This window comes from Sminthopsis crassicaudata, chromosome 1, assembly GCF_048593235.1.
Source record: "Sminthopsis crassicaudata isolate SCR6 chromosome 1, ASM4859323v1, whole genome shotgun sequence".
Classification (NCBI taxonomy): domain Eukaryota; kingdom Metazoa; phylum Chordata; class Mammalia; order Dasyuromorphia; family Dasyuridae; genus Sminthopsis; species Sminthopsis crassicaudata.
Genome location: NC_133617.1, coordinates 101,432,355 through 101,451,485, shown reverse-complemented (window position 1 = coordinate 101,451,485; position 19,131 = coordinate 101,432,355). Strand labels below are relative to the sequence as shown.

The following is a 19,131-nucleotide window of genomic DNA, read 5'->3' as shown; positions in this document are numbered from 1 at the left end:
TTTCAAATATTACTAACTAAAAAAGTTCTTTATAGACACCTAAAATCTGACTGTTCTACTTGTTGGCTCCAGGTTTCTCCAAGGGGAACATGCAAAATGAGAGATATCTCTGATGACAAAAAAGAAGACTGAAAGCACAAATCAAGGAACAAACTTGGATTCAATTAGAACACTACAGAAAGATGAGAGGATTTTACTTACTTGCATTGTGCATGATAATACTTTATAAGATTCTGGAGTAGGTCAACACCCTTTTTTGTCTTGATTTCATTAACTTTAATGAGATACTGTGGAAATAAAACAGAACTTGATGTTGGTAATTACAGGCTATGTCTTCATTTGCCTTCAGATGGTAGAGCACCAGCTTTTAATCCATACAACTAGAGACACTGTTAACTAGTAAATCTTCACAGTTCCATTTAAGGAATGCTGATTTGGCATAACAATGAATCAAGAGTACACCAAATAAACTGAGTGATTAAGTTGTTAGCATTTTTTAAATACTAAAATTAGTTCATTTGACAAGTTAAAGTCAAACACAGCAAAAACATTCCAGAATGATCAGAAATCCATTTTTTTCCTCTCATGTAGCTTAATAGGGCATGCTTTTGTCATTTCTTATGTTACAAACTCTGATTTTTAAAAAATGGATATTGTATTTTTCTGAACAAATTGGGCATATGGTTAAAAAAAAAAAACCAACAACAACATGCCAACAAACAATTGGAAATATTTTAGAAAACACATAACTTGTAAAAATCCAGCATTCACCTTTCACACACAGTGCTCAACCCACCCCAGACTGTTCCCACAATCATCCAGCAGCTTAACAAGCAGCATTCAGGTTCTCACCCAATTAATTCCTCTTTTTTGCTTTTATTTTTAAGCATTCTAAAGATATCCTGACCGACTGCAACCTGAAGACTGAGAAAAAGAATTCCATGACATTCCTTCTTTGGCTTCTGTGACTGATTTCAACAGAATTCACAGAATTTGAAGTTAAAAGGACTCTTAGGGTTTATTTAGTCCAATCTGCTTATTTCACAAATAAAGAAACTTAGACCCAGAGAAGTCACCTGACTTGTCTAGAGTTATATAGGTAGCTATTAGCTGAGCTCAGATAGGAACCTAACACTGTATAACTATTCCATACTAATTTCACAGCTGTTTATGGTGGATAGTCAGTACCATGTCCTAACTATAGGAATTAGAATCCTAGCTTTAGCATTTATTTAAGGTGTGACCCTGGGCTAATCAGCTCCCTTCTCAAAACCTCAGTTCCTTTATCAGTAAAATGACAGGATTGGACTAGATTACCTCAAAAATCCCTTTTAAGTTCTAGCCATGATAAAAGGGAGAGTGAAATATTCAAAGTAATCTTTTTATTTCATAATCAAAGATACCTAGCGATTTTTTTTAACCAAATAAAAAACTGTTGATTAGCAGTAAGGAAAAGATACCAATTACAATTCTAGGCAAATTATCTTTTAGGAAATCTTTTCTTACTTCACACATCTGGAGCTGAAATAGGCGCCTTTCTTTCTCCATTTCTTCAGCTATTTCTGCTCCTGTTATCTCTGTGCGGATCATCCCGTGCTGTTTTGCATGTTCTCTTTTTTCTTTTTCAATTTTTGTACTGTAATTAAAGTAGATGAGACCATAATCTTTTAAAGGACATTACTACTACTTTTCACTTTAAAAAGTCATTTTTCACTTACAAATTTCACAAGAGCTGAATTGAGTTAACCTGACATCCATTGTCCATCTTAATTCAATAGATAATTATTAATCACTTCTTATGTACAAGGTATTAAAAGAGAGACTAATAAGTAAAGGACTCTTCATGAATTTACAATTAAGTTGTGGAGATAAGACTTATATGAGGATTGCTGTCATACAAAAACTGAAATAAAGAGAGCATGGTTCAGTAGGGGGAAAAATGATCTGAAGTCAAAGGACCTGGCTTTGGTTCCTAATTCTGCCAATGAAAAGGGTTGGAATGAATGACCTGTAAGGTCATTCCAATTCTAATTTCTTCATAATCACAACATTTCTGTAAGGAAAGGGCTTTGCAAATTTAAAAACACTATAAAAATGTGAAGGTTAAAAAACCAAACCAACAAAACCCTCTCCTGCTCAACTTATTCAATGCCAACTACTCCAGGAACTATCCCTCATCTTTCCTCAAGAGTTTCTCCTATATGGCTCTATTAATACATTGCAGTTTTTTGTTGTTCTTTTCCTCTGTACTTATTTTAAGGATTAGTTAATTTGTAGCTGAATTCAATGATACTTTATGCCATGTCAGGTAGATAAGTGAGACTCTAGGACAAAAAGTTAGACTTATCCTAAGGGGGAAAAAAAATCCCCTCTCAAATTCTCTTATTTTTTGGTGCTTTTCCCCTTCTAATTTTCTGTTTATTATTAAGATCCAGTGTAATTTTGTTTTATCCACTAAATAATTAGTCAACACATGGAAAATACTTATTATGAGTCAGGTCCTCAAGGAGTTGACAAGCTAATCTTTAAATGAGAAATATACCAATGTACAACTTTGGGGCAATTAGATGGTGCAATGGATAAATCACTGGACCTAGAGATAAGTTGATCTGAGTTCAAATTTTTACACCCTTATTCTGTGTAACCTTAGGGAAGTTACTTTGGTTTGCCTCAGTCTCCTCATCTGTAAAGTGGGAATAATAATGGCTCTTACCTCTCAGAGTTGTTATGAGAATTAAATGATAAAATATTTGTAAAATACTTAACATACTGCCTGGCACATAGCAGATACCATATAAACGTTAGCTATTATTATTATTTAAAGATATTTATGTTGACATTTTATGTAGTATTATAAGATTTACAAAAACACTTTTTACTTAGTTCAATAAAGTAAGCACTTCCAACTATTGTTATCTGCATTTTACAGATGAGAAAATTGAAGTCATATAAAGATTAAATGACTTATTTAGATTAGCACAAGTATCATAGTACAACTCAAATCCAGATTTTCCTGATTTTATGTAAAATTTGTTGGGTCGTTTAATAATTTTTTTCCTTTTTTTGCTTAATATTTTTGCCCCCCACATTCTACATTTGTAAAATAAGGATAGGAATATTTAAATCTTTAACCTCATAGAATTAAGATACATAAATATATCTGTGCCTTATTGCAGCCTTCTTGGGGGATGTTGGGGAGATGAAAAGGGGGAAAAAGGAATTAATTTTTAAAAATGCACAATGTAGAAAAGAAAACCTACAAGGAAGCAAAGATCCTCTCCTCCCCTCCTTCACATCCATTTTATAAATGAGCAAAAATAAAGCCCATAAAAATAAATTACTTTAATCAAGGTTATATAAGCACTAAAAAGGGCAGTTAGGTGGTATAGAGTACAGGGTCTGGGATTTGGAAGACTTCAGACAGTTACTAGATATGTGTCACTTAACCCTGTTTGCCTCAGTTTCCTTATCTGTGAAATGAGCTGGAGAAGGAAATGGCAAACACTCTCATATCTGCCAAGAAAATCCCAAATGGGGTCATGAAAAGACTGGAAACAGTTAAAAAACTGATGAGCAGCATTTGAGCCCAGATAATCTGACTCAAAAAACCATTGTTTCAGGCTGGCTCTGGGAGGAATAGCAATTATAATACAAAAATAATAAATCACTCTGTGACCTTATCCCATTGGTATGAATGACAGGAGTGAAAGGAGACTATATAAGTATATGGAGTGCATTGTTTCGTTTTTATAACTGCATAACATCCATGCTATTGCTCTGAGGTAATAACTAATCAAACAATAGATATTTAGAAACAATATCTTACATTTAGATAAAAGTTTTTATACTTATATTCTTGAAAAGGGTTTCATGTACTTTCTCATATTCCTTCAAATAACCATATGGGGAGCTAAAAAGATAGCCTTAGCCATTTTGAAACAGAAAATTGAACCACAAAAGTAGAACAGGAACATCTCTTCTATGTATAATAGAAAAGACTCAAGCATTTATTTTTTTTCTTCCACCCCATTCCTCAATTTAGAAGAAAAAAAAAACTTTTTAATAACTGTGGATAGTTAAGCAAAATTATTTCCATATTATCCATGTCTAAAAATGTTATGCTTTATTCTGAATTTTAAATCTATCGTCATCATTAGGAAGTTGATAGCACAGATTCCTTATCCATCTTCTGGTATCATGCTTGGTCATTTCACTGATGAGAGTTCTATAGCTTTCCAAAGTTGTTAGTCTTTACAGTGTTTTTGTATAAATCAGAAACAAAGTCTTCTGAGTCGTAATCCTATATACACTTTTCACTATCTAACACTGTCCCCAAACTCATCTTTAACATATATTCCTCCAAAACTTGGATTCTCTTTAGGGAGATATACTTTATTAGTAAGAAGTTATGTTGTTAAAATGTAGCATAAAATCATGATTTAATAAGAACCCCTGAGTAAGCCAGACTTTTTTGCCCCCTTTGCACTAAACTTTTTATTATTATTATTAATTTTATAATTATAATTTTTTGACAGTACATATGCATAGGTAAATTTTTTTTTACAACATTATCCCTTGTATTCACTTCGTTCCGAATTTTCCCCTCCTTCCCTCTACCCCCTCCCCTAGATGATAGACAATCCCATACATGTTAAATATGTTATTGTATATCCTAAATACAATACATGTGTGCAGAATCGAATTTCTTATTGCATAGGAAGAATTGGATTCAGAAGGTACAAGTAACCTGGGAAGAAAGACAATATGCACTAAACTCTTAAGAGGTAAATATGAAAGCAAGAATGTTCCTTAAAAAAAAAAAAAAAAAAAAAAAAAAAAAAACAACTTCCAAGAAATAGCCTATGACTAGTACATGCTTAATCCCTATTTGCTCCATCTTCCATCCTGGGTAATGAGTAGTGACAATGAAATGATATTGTGAAATATAAGATCTTCAATCATCAAAGATATAATTATGCTCACTAATATACCACCATAACCAAGAAAGTAGACTTGAAGACATATTGGAAAGATTTTTAACCAGAAGAACTGAAATAAAAAGGGCTTTATGGCTCACCTTTATTTGTTTTCCCTTCAACTCTTTCTTTTACCTTTCCAATTCATTTCTTTAGCAACCAGCATTATGGAACAAGTGGTAACTGATTAATCAAAATAAATCTCAAATTGAGTACTATTTCTGATTCACTGTATTAATTTGCATATTTAGAAATGTTACCAGAATCTTTTGCTTCTTAGTTGCTTTAGAATTGCAACCATCAAAACACAAAAATATTCCTAAAACATGCAGAAAGACAAAGCTTATTACATAAATAATGGTGAAAATAGCTCAAAAATTAACTCTACCTGATTTTTTTTTTTGCATCTGTTTTCATACTGTTGTTACTGCTGCCTTTTTATTATATTTTTTATATTCTTATCTTAATCGATAAAATTTATGGCCAGGATTAGCAGCTATCCTAAGATTTTTACCCTGGCTCTCCAAAAGGCCTAGGTCTATTTAGTATCACTGGTACCTAGTGGGAGTTTATCAGATATACCTATATTATCTAGACTGTGTATCTACAATATATAGTACTTGCTCCAAACTCAGTGAAATACCACAAGTGGACATGTTCACACCAAACTAGCTACCCAGATTATTTTTTCCCCCATTACATAATAGAAAATATGATTAAATATTATATAGCCACAGCAAGATATACTCTTAGTCCATAAATGTCAATTCATTAAAGAATATAATTTCCATCATTAAAAAATGATATCAGTTGTGTGTCCAATGAAATATAAATGGCAGGAAACTTTGCCAGGTTTCTTAAACTGACCAAAAACATAACAAAGATTTTTATAACATTGGCATGTATTAAACAAGAAAAAATAGTCAAAATCTAATTGTTTGCCACTTAACAATCACTTTCCCCTTACAAAAATGATGCTTGAGTAAAAGATACTTACAATTTGGTCTCATAATCTTTCCAAGCTTTGTCAAATGGCTTCTTAAGGTCCTTAGGAAATAGAAAATATATTGAAATTATGTTTATCTTTTTTTCAAGATAATTTTGAAGCAGGGGTTCTAAAGCTGTTCACACACACACACACACACACACGTATGGGCATTGGTATCATTATGTATATGTATATAGCAGTTTATGATTTTCAAGCATATTTACTGCAAGAAGATGACCTTCATTTAATCTTTAGAACAACCCCCATATGAATGACAGAGTTGAATAAATATTATTGAATCTATTAATAGGTAGAGAAACTAAGGCTTCAGTCATAAAATAGTGGACTAATTGTATATAGCCAGAACGACAATCTAAGCCTAGTGACTTATAGTTTTAGATTCCTGTAATTCTTTTTTGCAATTCACTCTGAAGCTCCTAATTTCCAACTTTTCCCTTCTTTTATTGTCAACTAACTTTTCAAACTGTCACTGCTACTGAACTTTTTATATGATTAATTTTCAGTGTTCCACCTTCAAAAATAAATTCCTTTTAAAGTTATGTAACTGAAATGGTGTACTTTTAAATATCAATTAACAAACAACTAAATCATAAATCTGTGCCGGACACTATACTAGTACTTGAGGACCCAAAGAAAGGGGGAAAAAAAGCAAAACTGTCCTGGTCTGGAGTTGTTCACATTCTAATGGGGAAAACAACATGTAAATATCTAGGTACATACAACACAGATACAGCATAAATGTAAAATTAAAAGTAAAAGGGAAAAGCTAGCATTGGGGAAAACATCTGCAGTGAGGAAAGGTGAACATAGGGATCTGAATTAAGTCTTGGAAGCCAGAAAATCTGAGAGCTAAAGAGACTGACGCAAAATTATTCCAGGCCAGGGAACAGTGCAAAGACCCAGATCATAGAGAGATAGAGAAAAGCAGAGTGTAATAGGACTCGATAGGTCAGAAGGAGACCATGTTGTGAAGGGTTTGAGATGCCCAATAAGGAACTTTAATCCTTGCAGTAGATAATAGAAAATCATAGATGTATATTGAGAAGGAGAAGGATCTGTCACAGGATCAGGTCAACATTTTAAGGAAATCACTTTTAGCAAGCTAGAATGGAGTGGAGAGAGACTTGATGAACATCAATCAATTAAAAAACTAACACAAAATTGCAGGCAAGAAGTAATAAGAGGTTGAACTAGGGTGGTAGCCCTTTAAGAGGAAAGAAAGCAATGTCGTCAAATGACGTTTTAAAGAAAGAAATGACAAGATCTGGCAACTGATCTTATATGTGGGTTAAGTGATAGAAAAATTGAGGATGATTCCCAAAATTTTGAACTTGAGTGACTAGAAGCATTTCCCTCAACTGTAAATAGGTAACAGAAAAGAATAGGTTTAAAAGAAAATTAAATTACATAGTTGATCACTTACTCCTTTGACTCCTTTTAAATCTCCTTTCAACAAGGAATCCAAGGTGAATATCACATTATGGCTTAGACCTTGGAGCTGTAGGGGAAAAGAATGAGAGTACCAGGTTAGTTTATTTTAGTTTTAAAATATGTGATTTTCAACATAGTATGTTCACTCTTTTTGTTGTTGTTTGCTTGAATTTTGTTTTTCTTTCTCATTTTTCCCTTATTGATCTGATTTGTCTGGAGCAGCATTATATTTGTGGAAATATATATAGAGGAATTACACATATTCAACATATATTGGATCACTTGTCAACTGGGAGAAGAGACAGAGGAAGAGAGGGAAAAAAATTAGAACACAGGGTTTTGTAGGGGTAAATATCGAAAATTATTCATGTAAATATTTTGAAAATAAAAAGCTTTAATTAAAAAAAAAAACACAATTTGAGAACTATAGTAACATCAGCCACTGTACTTGTGGGTGGAACTGCTTATTAATCAATTACAGATGACATATTCTGTAAAAACAAAAAGAAGGCCCACAATGATCTTCAAAGATTCAAACAATTTATTTTGTTCTTTCACATTCTTTAAAGTTCCTTCTAGTTTTAACAATGTGTTCTAAGGTGTTGGTTTCCCCCCCTAGCTCTAATACTCTTATGTTCTGACATTCTAAGTTTCTAATTCTACTATTCTTTAGTCTCAAGTTTAGGACATTCACTTTTCCTTCTTTATGATTACATGAAAATACATTTCAGAATACATCTCAGGGCTAAAAACTTCAAGCTTGTTACATAGGAAAGTGAATCTGATTGAAAAGGGGGGAAAAATCCCATAGTGATCAGGCCAAAAAGGAAGTAGCCAAAATAATTACTCCCTCTAGTGGCAAAGTGATCATCTGTCTCAGATGATTTATATGGAAAAGGGTCAGAAGGAATATACAAAGTACTTCAAATCTCATGGTCCACAGTGGCAGGGAAATCTGTTAACGGTTGCAGGTAAATTAGTTAGGTGACCCACCAAATGTCACAGAACTGGCTTAGTCAAGTATACAATGGAAATTGTTGGGGCCAGGTTGTCTCAGGGTTTTTTGACTCCAAATCAATAAGAATTGAACCAGAACTTTATGTGGATTAAAATAGATGAAAAAGCAGAGCATAATTTGAGGGGGAAAAAAATCAAACCTTCTACATTAAAATTAAGCATTTCTAAAGAAATACAGCAGAAAAACAGTGAATTTTAATAACTTTCCCAGATAGACTGGCATTTTTGGGTGTTCTCTGATCCTTAATTATCAGATGACTTCTACTTAGATGATATGCACTGGTATTCAAAACTGATCACCTTCAAATTATATCAATAAAAAAAGATAAAGTGCTAATTTGCCACTCATAGAAACATGTCAGAAACATTGCTCAGAGGGAACAAGAATGAGCTAGATTTTTAACCAATATGTAAGGCAGGAGCACAAAGAGGATCAATGCTAGTTGGTATTTAAATGAGTAAACATTAAAGAAAAAAAAAAGAAAAGAAAAAGGTAACAGTTTTCCCAAGATCAATTTCTAGTTCAATAATTCATATGTTCTGCAGAACAAAAACTTGCATTCCATAGGGTTTTTTTTTTTTTGCATAGAATTGACAGTGACTTCTGGATGATGAGTATAAACCCCAAAGTGTGAAAGTCTTCATGTATGGGCAACAATTATTCTTTGAGGTCAAGATGATTATATAGATAGGTCAAGATAATATATCTATATAACATTATATAGATATATCTTATATTACATATGTAGATATATATTATATCTATATAATATATGTGTTATATTATATAGATAGATATATTATATATTATTATAGATATGTGTGTTATGTATATTTGCAATGGCAAATCATAGATCTTTTGAAATACTTAAAAACTTTACAAGGGTTATTTTTTCTCCTTAACACAATGCTAAACACAAAGTAGCTGCCTCAATTATAATCTGGCAATATAATTCAGAATTCATTAGAATATGCATGATTATTATACAAATTATGGTACAGTGGATAGAGTACCAACCCTGGAGTCAGGAAGACTCAACTTCTGAGTTCAAATCTGACCTTAGACACTTATTTGCCATGTGACCTTGGCTAAATCATTTAACTCTATTTGCCTCAGTTTCCTCATTTGTAAAATGAGCTGGAAATGTTAAATCACTCCAGAACCTCTGATAAGAAAACCCCAGATGGGATAACAAAGAGTTGAACATGACTGAAAACAACGGAATAACAACAACAAAGCACATATGTTTGTATCTATATTACCAAAGCCCTAAACCATTCCTAGCCATGGTCAAGTAGTAATTTGGGGATTCTGAAGTTCCTACCAGTGTTAATTCCTATAGCAAGATGGAATGGCTTCTTGAATATGGGGCAAAAAATAGGCTTTATGTCTGCTGTCTGAGGACCAGCCTTGCTAAATTTTGAGTGACAACACGAGGCTGATCCCAGGAAAATTACATCTATGCCAGTTGGAGGATCATACTGAACTAAATAAAAAAAAATCTCTGAAGTAAACTTAATTTCTCAAAACAATAACTTAGAAAAATCCTTTAGGAACATGGGCAATTAACCTCAACTCTCATATTATTATGAAAGCTGTATACCATGAGAACAGAAAAGTTCTAGTAAATGTTTTAATCAAGAAAAAAATGTTTTAGTGTGCACAAAGCCTGAAGAAGATACAGCAGACTTCTGAATGTTGTCTGTGTTAGAATAAATTTTAAAGGGAAGAATGTGAAATTAAAAAAACAAAAACAAAAACAAAACACCCAGTCTTTTCAGAGAATATGTCAGGCCCTTGGCTTCCTAAGGATTCTCAGGAAATTAAGAATCCCATTTACTTGTAGAAGAAGGAGGGTTGGTCTCATAATGACCTCTTATGCCCATCCCTTAAAGCAGAAAGCTTTTCCCTTCATTTCAAGGAAAAAAGAAAAATAAAGGAACTATGGTTAAGAAAGGAAGAGATGAGGTAAGGAGCTGCCTTTGAAGAAATTGTGGGGAATGGAAGGGAGAGGCAGTACTAAGTTAGGATGGGTTGAGACCACAACTATTTTATTTTCATGGGTTGCCTCATGTTGACAACTCCTAGAATTTATGGCAACTGCAAAATAAACTTCATTTAGACACTGCATTCTATGAATGTGAGGCAATAAATTTTAAGAGCTATTAGCAAGGTTGTGAAGCACGCTGCTTACTCATACATACTATATTTATTCTTAAAGGAAGCAGAGAATAATTCAGTTCAACTTTTACTAAAAACGTAATATACGGCCTGATATTGGAAGGCCCCACTTCTAGCCAACAAAGTTTATGCTAAGATAGCAAAGAGAGGACCCAGAAGACTCTGTATTACACCATGGTTAAAAGGGGAAAATAATCATTCTTCACATCCTCCATTCCCATTTAGGAGTATGGAAAATCATTGGATTAAGTAGTTAGACAGGGGATGGCTCTTCACTTTTCAGACACTTTCAAACTATGAAGTCTATATTATGGTCTCCTCATCCACTTCACAATGAAACCTGGACTCTCCCGCCTAGAACCAGACTTCTACATCATTTACTGATTATTTCTAAACCATGCTGTCTATTGACAATGTAAATACCTCTTTTTTAACTTTCTTTTTATGCACTATTTTCTCCTATTATACTGAAAGCTCCTTGAAGGGAGGGGCTGTTTTATTTATTTATTTTTTTGCATTTGTATGTTTAGAGTTTTGTAGAGTGCCTGGCAATTAGCATCCGGTTTAATAAATTCTTTTTTATTCATTCATTCTCTTTGGAAATCACATTCTTGGGGAATATTTTCAAAAAATAGTCCTGTCAATAAGGCCAAGTATATTTCATTAAGAACCTAAAAATCTAACAAGTAGGGTTATAATTATAATTCCTTCAAAACTCAGTTTAGATTCTATCTTCTACATAAATCCTTGATTCACCTCCTTCTCCAAATGCCAAAGCCTTTCTTTTCAAATACCTTGTATTTACTTTGTTTATATTTATATTATGTGTGTGTTGTCCTGTCTGATAGATTGCACTCTGAAGGCAGAGACTGTTTTATTGCTCTCTATATTCCTAACACCTATCAGAGGGTCTGTGTTCATAAATGCTTGTTGACTGATTAATCCTCCACTGATAATTCAAATTAATAATATACATTTTGATTCTATTAATTTTCACCTTGATTTAATTCTCTAATGAATACTGCCTTTTAATTACTTGTTTTGACTTTCAGAGAAACTCTAGAATTTCCAGAGAGTTGATTGGCAGGGCTGAGCATGGATCTCTACTATTTACTACTTTATAGACTCTTCCCTAGCCAAGTTTCTTCTAGTTTAATGAGGGACCAAATTTGAATAAGGCTTTTCAATGGCTGCAGCATCCTGAGGTTCAGACACGTGAGACATTTATTTGTCTCTTTCCAGGTCACATAATGTCAATTGCTTCAAGCTTTAATACCTGCAACAGGAAGGAGGAACTGGCCCATAAAAATTAACACATTCCCCTTAAAACTGAGTAAACATGACAGCTTTTTACAAAATGGTTCTCAACCTTTGGATCTGATGAAAAATGCAAATAGAAAACCTGAGCTTAGTCAGATGCTTGCTAGGATTACATAAAAGTTTGAAAGATACAAAAAACTTCCTAATAGTCAAAAATTTATTGAATGCCTACCATTTAATGAAGGCTTCCATATTATGTGCTGTAGGAATACTAAGATGAATAAGAAACAGTCTATTCTCTCGAGTTTCTGCTCTCATAGGTAAGATAGTATATATAGAAAAAATATCTATAGTATAAGGCAACAGGGGATAAGATATAAAAAATGCTAAGGGATGTCAGAGGAGGGAAAATATCGACAAAAGTGCAGGAAAGATACATGGAGAAGGTGACATTTGAATTAGATCTTAAAGGAGGGATTTCTAGAACTAGAGATGGAGGATAGGTGAAAGGTGTAGCATGAGGAAAGATCTGGGGTTGGCAAAGTACAAGACATTTTCAGAATGGTTAAAAATAATAAAGTTTGGATATGAGGTAATAATACAGTAATAATTTATCAAGCATCTGCTCCAGATATTGTGACTAGCACTGATGATAGGACAAGTTAAACAATGTCTTCCCTCAAGGCACTTAGATTTATTGAGAAAAGCCAACAATAAATAAATGAATGTATTCACACACGCGTACAAAATAGATCTAAGGCAATTTTGAGAGGAAGACGTTAGTATTTGGAAAAGAGAGGAAAGAATTAAGTCAGGCTTCATGTACAATACACAACTGAAGTTGAACATTAAAAAAATAAGGAATTCATAGAAGTAGAGGTGAGGAAGGAGTGCATTCCAAGATAAAAGAGTCAGAATTTGCAAAAGTATATGGAAGGAGGAATACAGAGGCATGTATAAGAAACAGTAGAAAGGCCAGTTTGTTTTGACAGTAGAGAATATAAAGAGGAATCATGTGAAGTAAAGCTGAAGAGGTAGGTTAGAGCTAGATATTGAATGGGAAATTGAAGAATCCACTCCCCCCCAAGTTATTTAAGTTAGTATATTTTGTATGTTTTTTTAAAATGTGTCTACTTAAATAGACATTGTCTTTCTCATTATAATACAAGCTTCAAGGACAAGGACTTTTTTCTTTTTGCATTCCTTTGTAGGGCTATTGCTTAGCATTGTACTCAGCACATAGCAAATATTTAATAAATGCTTGCTGAATAAGAATCAGTTTTTCTTAAAATAATATCTCAAAACACTAGCAAGTATTATATGTAATGGAGGTAAATTAGAAGCATTAGCAGTAAGATCAGGGGTGAACAAGGATGCCCATTATCACCACTATTATTCAATATTGTACTAGAAATGTTAGCTTTAGCAATAAAAGGAAAAAGAAATGGAAAGAATTAGAGTAGGTAATGAAGAAACAAAACTATCAATCTTTGCAAATGATATGATGGCTTATTTAGAGAATCCTCTGAAAAACTATATGAAACAATTAACAACTTTAGCAAAGTTGCAGGATATAAAATAAACTGACATAAATCATCAGCATTTCTATATATTACCAACAAAGTTCAGCAGCAAGACATAGAAAGAGAAATTCCATTTAAAATAATTATAGGCAATATAAAATATTTGGGAGTCTACTTGCCAAGACAAATCCAGGAATTTTATCAATACAATTACAAAATATCTTTTATTTCCACACAAATAAAGTCAGATCTAAGAACCTGGAAAATATCAATTGTTCATGTATAGACCAAGCTAATACAATAAAATGGTAATTCTACCTTAATTAATCTACTCATTCAGTGTTATACCAATCAAATTGCCAAAAAAATTAAAAAATTAAAAAAAAATTATAGAGTTTGAAAAATTAGGGAATTAATGAAAAAAACTGCAAAGGAAGGTGACTTAGTTGTTCCAGACCTAGAGCAGTGGTCATCAGAATCATATGGTATTAGCTAAGAAATAGTGTGATAGATTACTGGAATAGGTTAGGTACATAAGATACAATAGTCAATCACTATAGTAATTTACTGTTTGATAAACCCAAAACTCCAGTTTCTGGGATAAGAACCCAGTGACAAAAATCACTGGGAAAATAGGAAAACAATATGGCTAAAACTAGGCATAGAAGAATATCTCATTCCCTAAACCAAGAGAAGGTCAAAATGGGGTCATGATTTAGACAAAAAGGGTGATATTATAAACAAAATTAGTAGAGCAAGGAATAGTTTGCCTAGGAGATCTTTGGAGAAGGGAGGAATTTATGACCAATGAAGAAATAGAGAACATTGGGAAAAGCAAAATGAATAATTTTGATTATATTAAATTCAAAAGGTTTTATATTAGCAAAACAAATGTAGACAAAATTAGAAGGGAAACAGAAAACTGGGAAATAATTTTTTACATACACTGTTTCTAATAAAGACCACACTTCTGAACTCAGATTGATGATGATGATGATGATGATGATGATGATGATGCAACTGAGACTAAGAGACTTAGCTAAGGTCACACAGCTAGTATATGTGAAATGTCTGAGGCTGGATTTGAACTCAGGCCACTGACTTCAGGGTCAGTGCTCTATCTACTACATCATCTAACTGCCCACTAAAGGCCTCATTTCTAAAATAAAGAGAACTGAGTGAAATTTATAATAATACAAATTATTCCCCAATTGATAAGTGATCAAAGGATATGAACAGACAGTTTTCAGATAAAGAAATTAAAGCCTTCTATAGCCATATGAAAAAATGCTCTAGATCACTATTGAGTAGAGAAATGCAAATTAAAACCACTCTGTGCCACCTCACATCTATCAAATTGGCTAAGCTGACTCAGGAAAAGATAATGACAAATCTTGGAGGGCATGTGGGGAAATTGGAACACTAACACATAATTGTGAAATGATCCAGCCATTTCAGAGAGCAATTTGGAATAAGCCCAAAGGGCTGTAAAACCTTGTATACCCTTTGAAATAGCAAAGTCACTGCTGGGTCTGAATCCCAAAGAGATCATAAAAGAAGGAAAAGAACCCACAAGTTCAATAATATTTGTAGTAGATCTTTCATGGTGATGAGGAATTGGAAATTGAGCAGATGCCTATTAATTGGGGAATAGCTGAATAAATTATAACATATGAATGTAATAGAATATTATTGTTGTATAAAAAATAATGAGCAGGCTGATTTCAGAAGAGCCTGGAAAGACTCACATGAACTGATGCTGAGTGCAGTGAGCAGAACCAGGAGAACATTGTATGTAATAATAGCAAGTTTAAATGATGATTAATTTAACTCTTTTCAGCAATACGTAGATCTAAGATAATTCTAATAGACTTGAGATAAAGAATGCCATCCACCTCCAAAGAGAGACCTATGGAGACTGAATGTGGATCAAAGCCTAGCAGTTTCATCTATTTTTGTTGTTGTTTGTATTTTTTCCTTTCTTGTGTTTTTTCCCCACTTTTGATCTGATTTTTTTTTTTTTGCACAACATGGCAAATATGGAAATATGTTTAGAAGATTTACAGATGTTTAACTTAAATCAAATTGCTTTCCATCTCAGTGTGGGGGAGAGAGCAGGAAAGGGGGAAAAATTTGCAAAGAGGAATATTGAAAACTATCTTTACATGTAATTGGAAACATAAAAATACTATTGAAATTTTTAAAAATGCTTACTGACTGATGAAGGTCAAATTTTGAGGGAGGCAATATGATTACAGCATTGCTGTAGGAAGATCAACTTTTGCAACAGTGTGCTTGATGGATTGAAGAGAGACATGACAAAAGGTGGAAAACCAAGTGAAAAAACAATTCTACTAAAATAGTCTGAGAAAGAGATTAGAATCTTGAATCAGTTTCACATAATTGGTAAATTATAATTACTATCTGTGCAATTTTGTCTAAGTTCCCTAATTTCTCTGGGTTTCAATTCCTTTCTCCATAAAAGGAAGCGTTTGGACCATATGACATTTAATGCCCCTTTCCAACTCTAAATCAGGTGACCCTCCACTACGAAAGTATTAAAGCCAAAAGGAAAAGTGAGATCTTGTAGAGACTATAAATATTTCTTGTTGCCTTTTATTTTAAACATCATATTCATTTCTCCTTAACCTCATCTCTCCTGTACAAAATTTGTCCTTGAAACACAAAGCATTTAAGTACAATATATAAAAGCTAGCTGACACAGTGATAATATTTGAAGACATATCTATATTAATCTATATACTTTCCTTTTTCTTGGATCTCATGCTTCTCTAAGAAGTATGTCATCATGCTGGCCAGTCCTATATTGTGTTACTCCATCTGCAAGGACACCATGGTCTGCAAGTACAGACATATCCATTTGCCCAGTTATTATGTGTATATCTAGTCTCCCATCTGCCAATCTGACTTCTTATTCAGGGAAAATAAAGGCAAATCAATATTAATAAGACAATTAGAAAAGGTATGATTACTTAGTGCCTTGTGGCTGTAGTCACAGCTTGTGAGATTGCCTATTCTTCCTGGGTCACTACTCCCTAAACTATATATTCCACTTCCTAGTTAGAGACTAACGTCCTTGAGAAGAGGATGTTCATCATTGTAATCCATTAGTTCTACTGCCTGTTAGTGCTATCATTTACATTACTGCAATCACTATATAAGTTGTCTCAAAAGTTTTAAAGCTTTAGTAAAAGCTTAAATAAGCTTTAATTGGGTTATCAATAAGCACCATGACTTTTGGGATACTCTACATAGTGATAGTTCTTTCTTTATGCTACATCCCTTCTTAAAAGCTTCCAATGTTTCTCTAAATTCCTCATATTAATTGTTTCACAGGATAATAGATTTTGAGATTTGTTAGAGACTTCAAAGCCCATCTAGTCCAACCAATACACAAAAAGAATTAAAAAAAAAAATCAGCAAATGGTTGTCTAGCCTTTGAAGATCTTTAAAAAGTAGGGAATCCTACTCTTTTTGAAAAGATCCATTCCACTCTGAATAGCTGGAATATGGAGCCTCAAAAGGTGATACATTTCTTTATTGTAAATATTTCATTACATTCAGATATAGATGACTCAATGGATAGTGCACTAGAATGAAACCAGGAAGACCTCAGTTCAAGTCCAGTCCCAGATACTTACTAGATGTGTAACCCTGGGCAAGTCACTTAATCCTGTTTGTCTCAGTTTCCTCTTTGTAAAATGAATTGGAGAAGGAAGCAACAAACCTCCAATAAAGTCATGAAAGATTGGACATGACTGAATAACAACAACATTCATATGTCATTATTTGATCAGCTACCTCAATAAATGGACACCATGTTTGTTTCCAGTTTAGTTTTAGTTTTGGGTTTTTTTTGGGTTACCTAGGTATTCATATTTTGCTATGAATATAAAAGATCCTATGTTTATGGCATATTTCTGTCATTCACCTCCTGGAAGCATGTGTCTGATAGTGTACAAATCCATGGCTAATAAGGAATTTTAATCAAGTATCTACAATCAACAGGCAGTTCTTCTTGTTAGGAAAGTATTTATGAAACTTGACCTTGTCTAAGTCTATCAACAACTGATTGCTAATGACATAATCACTGATAAAAGAGAAGGCTTTCCAAGGGAAGAAGCTGCCTAAGATGGTGAAGAATCGAAAGAAGAAAAACTAAAGGGAAAAGAGTGATCACTGTCTTCAAATCCATAAAGGATAATAGGAAAAGATCTTTTCTGTGTTGATAAGAAACCAAAACTAGGACCAATGAATAGAAATTAGGAGGAATGAATAGAGCACCAGCCCTGAAGTCAGGAGAACCTGAGTTCAAATCTGTTCTCAGACATTTAATACTTCTTAGCTGTGTGATCCTGGGCAAGTCACTTAACCCCAATTGCTTCAGAGAAAAAAAAAAAATTAAAAGGAAGGAAAGATTCACTTAATTGATACAAGCAAAGTCTTTCTAAGTAGAGCTGACCAATCAGTAGAATAGGGTGTACTGTGAAGTAATTAGAAAAAAAAGTCCAAAAAAAGAAACATTGGCACTATTCAACTCAGGTGTCAAAATCATGATAAGAAGTAAACTAATTGGTTTGCCCCTAAGGGAAAAAAAAAGAAGCTTAGAATCTAAGAGAAGAGGTTCTTTAAGGGGCTCAATAATTCAAGTTATTTTCTCTCCTAAATATTCTTTTAAATTTAAATTTGTACTTTGTAAATTCTGAATAAAAAAAATCAATAAATGTTTCCATATACACAGAACAGAAAATAAAGATTGCACATGAAACAGCCAATTTCTACTAGGTACAGCTTTTATTTCAATAAAAATACTCAAAGTTTCAAAATTCTCCTACTTTGCCGGGCCTCGAATTTCATTAAATTTTTATACACACTATTACATATGTAAAAACACACATGCACACATACATATGTATAGAAGCAATGGTAACCTTTACTCTTTTAGAGAAAAAGGAACAGCTAGGTGGTTCAGTGGATAGAGTGGTGGGACTGGAGTCAGGAAGACTCATCTTCCCAAGTTCAAATCTGACCTCAGACACTTACTTAGCTGAGTGACAAGTCACTTAACTGCCTCAGTGTCCTCCTATGTAAAATGAGATGGAGAAGAAAATGGTAAACTGTCCAAAATCTTTGCCAAGAAAACATTAAGTAGGATCACAGAAAATTGGATAAAACTGAAAATCTTAATAATTAACTTCTAGCCAATTAAAATACAAAGCCTTAAAACATACAAAGTTCTTTACTATCATCTCATTTTAAAATATCATCTTATTTGATGCTCATAACCCTGGAGGGAGGGAGGTCTGTTATGTTCTCTATTTTTTAAAATTTTCAGATATGAAAACTGAAGCAGACAGAGGTTACGTTATTTGTCTTGGATTGCACAGTTAAAAAGGATCTGAAACAGGAACCAAACTTGCTCTACTGTACTATTCAACTTCTTATATATCCCTTCCAATAATGGGATCTTAATATGACCTCAAATTTTAAAATCACATTAATAATTAAGAGCCCCCTGAGAGATAAAACTGAAATTCTAGTTAGCTCCAACTATAGAAATGAGCAAATGTTTGGAAGTATAAAAGTACAATTCTCTCAGAAACAAACTGATCACAAAATTTACATCTTAGGCCATCTTCTAATGTCATGAGTAAAGCTTAGCAATGTGTTTTGATTTGGGGGACATGGGGAGAAGGAACAAGAATGAGAAAA

The 19,131-nt window shown here is 33.2% G+C and overlaps 1 protein-coding gene across 12 annotated transcripts in view; it reads right to left on the bottom strand.

Annotated features, from left to right (window-relative positions):
• ASAP1 (ArfGAP with SH3 domain, ankyrin repeat and PH domain 1) overlaps positions 1-19,131 on the bottom strand; it is a 568,420-nt gene that overhangs the window by 121,715 nt on the left and 427,574 nt on the right. For all 12 annotated transcript variants that reach the window (XM_074265489.1, XM_074265495.1, XM_074265486.1 and 9 more), the window contains 4 exons: positions 7,409-7,483; positions 5,974-6,023; positions 1,507-1,636; positions 202-287 (listed from right to left, as the gene is read on the bottom strand). In XM_074265489.1, coding sequence (XP_074121590.1) covers positions 202-287; positions 1,507-1,636; positions 5,974-6,023; positions 7,409-7,483 — 341 coding nt within the window. The remainder of the gene's footprint in view (positions 1-201; positions 288-1,506; positions 1,637-5,973; positions 6,024-7,408; positions 7,484-19,131) is intronic.